Genomic DNA, 6,044 nt, shown 5'->3' on the forward strand with positions numbered 1-6,044 from the left:
GGACTCCAGTAGAGAAGTAATTTCACTCTTTCTGCACCGCTGGGTGAATGAGACGCTGACAGATCGTTTTGTTTTTCTTTACTCGAAGAGATCAAATTATTGGTGGGGACATGTCCCTTCTGTCCATGCTAAATCTACGCCCTCGGCGGAAGAAAATGGATGGATGGTGTGCTGCCCTTGTGTGAGCTCTCTTACTGTCCGTACACTTGAAACTAAAATCATCCATAAAACAAACTTTATTATTCTCACAGTTTCATTCACGGGTCACTGAAGGTTTGTACACAAATAAAAGCTTTTTCCTGCCGCAGAATGAACCCACTGTGTTATAAAATATTTATTTCATCTCCAAAAGAACAAAATGCAGTGCAGAGCGTGTGATGTCATCTGCCGTGGTCCCTCCAGTGCTGAACAACACCTCTATATTTTGCCTCCTGTCTGTGTGTGTTTGTCTACTTTTGTGAGTTTTGGTTTCCTCCTGGTTTATTTTTATTTTGGAGATGGTGGTTTCCCACATTTTCAATCAGTAATGCAGCAATAAAACTCTGGCTCCAACTCGCTGCCTGATTGTTGCCTCTGTTTCTCATGTTCTTCCCTCAGTTGGACTTTGTTGTCTTTTCCTCAGTCTCAGAGATCATCTGCTAGCTGGCCATCGCTCTCTCGCTGGATTTCTTTGTTGGAAAATAGACTCATGGCTCAGTTCTGTGCAGAAATATTGATGCTCACAGACCTTCAGCTCTGGCTGTGTGTTTTCTCTCTTCTTTGTCTTCTATGCAAATAGAAAATCTGAAGAAAACAAATCTGTGTTAATCATTTGTAGGTTTCTCTGTATTTCAATAGTCACACAAAAAACAGTGAATTATTATCAGACAGTATTTATTCATAAATCACTGAAAGCTTTTATACACAGGTGTATCCTATTCTGACACATGTCAATATTACATTTTGATGACAAGTTCTTTTAAATTTAAGATAAAGCATTTGGGGAATGATGTACCTGATCATCAGTTATTGTGGTGCAGCTGCACTCAGCCTCATTTCTCTTTGATTTAAGTTCAAACATTTGTTTACAGCCTTGATTTTGACACTTAGTCTCACTGACCTCAAAACACTAACAAGTCACCTTTTAATCATACATCGATACAGCATTTCATTCTACACCAGGGGTGTCAAACTCTAATACAGAGTGGGCCAAAATTCAAAACTGGAACAAAGTCGCGGGCTAACGTTAATATTTACAGAAAAAAAAAAATCTTACTCCAGATATAAGCATGAATCTTTTCTTATGGACTCAAACAAGTTTGCTGAAAAACTGAATATGGAACAAGCAAAGCTTAATACTAAACAATATTTAATATTAGCTGTATAACACCAGTAGGCCAGCTCTAATAGTCATTTGGTTTGGCTTCGCGGGGCAAATGTCATTAGGCTGCGGGCCAAATTTGGCCCACGGGCCAGAGTTTGACACCTATGCTCTACACGCTTCAACTATTTAATTCGTCGTCTTCTTCTTTTGGTAGACAAGCAGAAGCAGACGGCCGTAGTGATCGATGTAGCGGTTCTGAATGACAGCAACATCAGGAAGAAGGAACACGAGAAGCTGGAGAAGTAACAAGGGCTCAGAGAAGAGCTCGAGAGGATGTGGAGGGTGGAGGTGACGGCGGTCCCCGTGGTAATCGGAGCACTCGGTGCGGTGACTCCCAAGCTAGGCGAGTGGCTCCAGCAGATCCCGGAAACAACAGCGGAGATGAGAAGAGCGCAGTCCTGGGAACAGCTAACAGCTATGTGTGTGTGTTTGTGTAAAACAGCAGCTCCAGACTGTTCAAAATGATTTGTTTAAAATGAATGAACAGCAGGAATCAGGATCAGCAGGTGAAGTCAAAATGAGCTAAGTCCATTTCTAGGTGCCAAAGAGGCACGTACAGCCAGAGCGATGGCGCCTGCACCACCCACGACTCCGAGTGCTGCTTTTTCCACCTGCAGGAGGAAAAACGTCTTTTAGTTTTTCTGCAGGAACATTATGAGCAGATTATTGTCGTCAGTCACCACTGAAAGTTTCAACAACTCTGAGATATCAGTAAAAACACATGAACACGTACACGAGCATTGTCAGCTGTTGGTCATTACTATGATTATGGGCATTTTTATTATTTTAAATTATTATGGCATCAATAATTCTGGTCAGCAGTCAGAAACGTTTTAATTCAAAATCTCAGCTGAAATCTGAGCAGCAGCCCCTCACAGCTCTGCTGGTTATCAGCTTCTAACTGCAGTAAATCCATTTCTCTGCGTGCTTCACCCTCGTGTGTCTAAATATTATAACTAATTGCCGTCAGTGTCATGTATGATCGGGTTTTAGTTGACAGAATATCACACACCGCAATGATTGTTATTGGTTTTGTTACTTGTCCTAATAATGAAATAATAATGTAAAGCTGCTTCTTCCATGAGCAGCAGACTAACATCGGTGCCTTTTTATCTCATTTTTTTCACAGCAGCTCCATAAAGACTGTTTCCTGAAAGCAGCAACACGGTTTAACCCACCTGCCGTGATTCGGCCACACCGTACCGCAGCTTTGTGACAAAGTGCTCACAGTTAAATGAGACAAGGTCGTATCGCAGTTCTTTGCCCACCAACGCTTTAGCATCCTCCACAATATCATTAGCTGGGCGTGGCTCGTATTGCCTGTCCCTGCTGTTGTTGATTTTCCAGTCGTCTTTTCCCACCACATCCCATATCTTCTCCTTCCGCACAATGCCGTTTGCAGCTTTGACAGAAGCGCCGCTGGAGACTCCATCTTTCAGGGCGAAACAGAGGAAAATAAAAACGGCTCATAAAGAGTTTCTACACTGAATGCAAACCTATTCATTTCTGGTAAGTGGATCATTGTGACAGTCTAGTCTACAAACATATTGTTTGTGGTCTGAAAACTACACTGAATGAATGTGGGCTGTTAGACTGAAACTTACAGTGATTTACAAAGTGAACAACAAAGCCCGCACCGACGTATACAGCCCAGTGCGCATAGTTGTCACGGGAGATCTCAATCAAATCCCCGAGCTCTGGCTCCTTCTCATCCTGGGATTCCTAAATTAAATAATTAAATTGTTTTTAAAACCAGTCTCAGTAACATGTCACAGCCTTCATGTCTGACTGGTCTACTTACCTGATCCCCTCCAGCATCTGCAAAAACAAAAAAACATTTTAGTACAGATCATCAGAAAGAGAGAAAAGCTTTGCTTTTTATTTTATTGGATTAATTGAACCATATTTTGGCCATAAGTAGTTTCCTCTGTCTTTTTCAGAAATGATGAAAGTAAAATGGTAAATGGCCTGCATTTGTATAGCGCTTTTCTAGTCCCTAAGGACCCCAAAGCGTTTTACACTACATTCAGTCATCCACCCATTCACACACTGGTGATGGCAGCTACATTGTAGCCACAGCCACCCTGGGGCGCTGTGAGGAGAAACTATTAGGAGGCAAACAAACACAGACTCAAAGATTTTACATGTACATGGGCGATGCCCCGACACTGCACCAACATGTGCACTGTGTGTGTGTCACAGAGGAATCGCGCCGGGCTCTCAGTACATCCTTTATTTATACTCAAACAGGCTTTCACAGCAATAGGTGTGGTATGTGCAGAGCTCAATAACATCTCCTTAAAAGGAGAGACCATTAGCTTATCTGTTGAAACAGGAGGTAGCTTGGTATGTGCAGAACTCAATAACATCTCCTTAAAAGCAGAGACCGTTAGCTTTTTGGCTGTCACAGCTCACTCCCTTTTCCTGCAATTGTCTAATTCACAAACTCTCCTTCCTTTAAATGAAGCTACAAATAAACATAACTGAAACTCTCTCAACAGGCGCACTGACAGAGGCGAGGCTGCCGGACACTGGCGCCACTGGGCCCTCTGACCACCACTAGTAGGCAAACATGGGGTTAGTATCTTGCCCAAGGATATTCAGCATGCAGCCAGGAGGCAGCCTGGGATCGAACCCCCGACCTTCTGATTTGTGGCTGACCTGCTCTGCCACCTGAGCTACAGCCACCCCAAAGTAAATTGTGGCAAATGAGAAATGACAACATCCTGAGAAAACTAAGAAATAGTTACAGACTCACAAGACGACGATGATGATCCCATGATGTCTCCGAACTTAGAAACAAACGATGGACTGAACTGTTTGATGGACCTGGTGACACAAAGAACATTTTGAGTTTAACTGTAACACTTTTACACACATTCGCACACAAAAACACAATTTCATAGCTCAGTACGTAGAGTGGTCGCACCATGATGGGAAGGTTGGGGGTTTGAATCCACTGAAAGGCTACTCTGAGGTACCTCTGAGCAAGGCACCGTCCCTACTCACTGCTCCCCGGGTGCGACCTCAGTGGCTGCCCACTGCTTCACTGAGTGAATGTGTCAAATGCAGAGGACTAATTCCCCTACAGGGATTAATGACGTGTACATTACATTACACACACTTCATTGGCATCCCTGGCTAATGAAACGTCTGCTTCATCACACTGTGATTTAGGGACAAATAATTCAGTGTGGGCTTCATTTATTCGCCAGCTGAAATCCTGAAGTCAAAACTGATGCATTCAAGAATGAAACAGGAAGTTAATCATTCTAAAGTTTAAAAGCAGGGAAAGAAAGTTTTCCCTCCCACAGAACAAAGTTTTCTTACTCAAGAACCACTGAGAGCAAAATAAGAAGAAGAGTAGCTGATGAAGCTGGAGCGACATGCAGAGATGGAGATGAGCTTACAGCAGATTTTATATGAGAATGAAACATTGGTGGCTGTTCCTGAACTCCACTAATGTCCACTATCAAAAAGCTTATTAAGACTTAATGTAAATCTTTCTAAAGCATTTATCATCACTGTGAAACTCCTGAAAACAAACACACTTTTACTGTGTTTTATAATAACTTTATGAGTTATCATGTTCCTGGTAATGTTTTATATTTAAGCAGCGAAATCTAATAACTTTGACTTGAAACTTGAAAGTTGCTGATCTGAAGTAAAACCAAATATTCACTGAAGCTGTGTTTGTGTGATGTGCAGAGAGAAGTTTCTTTCCACTCACCTGCTGAAGTCAGTGCTGCAGAGAGAAGTGCTGTGAGTCCTCAGAGTGAAGCGCTGTATATACCCGTGGCCCAGCCCATCCTCACAGTCAGTGTAAAAGTGAAAATAAAAGTGTGCAGCAGAACGAACTGAAAGACATACCTGTGCACTTAATGTGTTTCTCATGTTTTCCTGATGAGCAACTCATGCAGCACATCATCCACACAGTGAACCTTTATTTTTGTTATGCATCGTTGTTAACGTTGTTAAAACATACAAAAACATCTTTTAGAAATAAAAAAATAGTGATTGATAATGTGAATTTCTACTCACATTAATCCAACATTCCTTACTTTTAACTGCTGGACATTTGTGGGAGATTTTCATCTTTAAAGAAATCTTCCCATGTTTCAGTGATGGCATTTATATCAATGGTTATTTACTAGTTACTCACTGTGAGTCTATAGTTTATTGTGTTTGGTGATGCAAATGTTTGCACAAGTGGTTTACTGTGGCCGAAGAACAGATATTGTTATAATGGTGACTGTGAACCATGAGATTCACTCTGTGGTGCTTCAGTTGTCATGTTGCTGAGGTTGTTCATGCCCTTTGTGACAGTGTATCAACATCTGCCATGCTGCTTATCATTGGAAGTGGTTGATAAGTTTGTGTTGTTCATAAATCCTGCAGTCAGAGCTGTAAACAAGCTTGTGTGCCTCTTTATTCTAATGCACAGTTGCAGGATTTAGGATCGCACCCCTCCCAGACACCCACCAGGTGGGCGGGGCCAGAATCTATATTTGCTTTTGGTTTTGAAAAGGAAAAATGAAACTGGATACACAATCTGCTCTGCACGGTTTATTTCTGGAAGGTGTCAGAGTCGCTGTAAAAGCAGGTGATCATACAGCAGTTCACAGCACCCAAGTGGGGAAAAACCACAGTAAGAATAGTTTCACTTCCAGTTTTCCATAAG

At 42.0% G+C, this 6,044-nt stretch overlaps 1 protein-coding gene across 1 annotated transcript; it reads right to left on the reverse strand.

The window, feature by feature from the left end:
• Positions 1-856: 856 nt before the first annotated feature.
• LOC113034395 (phospholipase A and acyltransferase 2-like) lies at positions 857-5,127 on the reverse strand. Its single transcript, XM_080308957.1, has 5 exons — positions 5,094-5,127; positions 4,122-4,192; positions 3,165-3,181; positions 2,968-3,076; positions 857-2,795 (listed from the first exon to the last, which is right to left on the reverse strand). Exons 2-5 carry the CDS (start codon positions 4,141-4,143, stop codon positions 2,533-2,535), a joined length of 411 nt encoding a protein of 136 aa, XP_080165083.1. The 5' UTR covers positions 4,144-4,192; positions 5,094-5,127; the 3' UTR covers positions 857-2,532.
• Between the last annotated feature and the right edge of the window lie 917 nt (positions 5,128-6,044).

Source organism: Astatotilapia calliptera, chromosome 12 (assembly GCF_964374335.1).
Source record: "Astatotilapia calliptera chromosome 12, fAstCal68.1, whole genome shotgun sequence".
Taxonomy (NCBI): Eukaryota; Metazoa; Chordata; class Actinopteri; order Cichliformes; family Cichlidae; genus Astatotilapia; species Astatotilapia calliptera.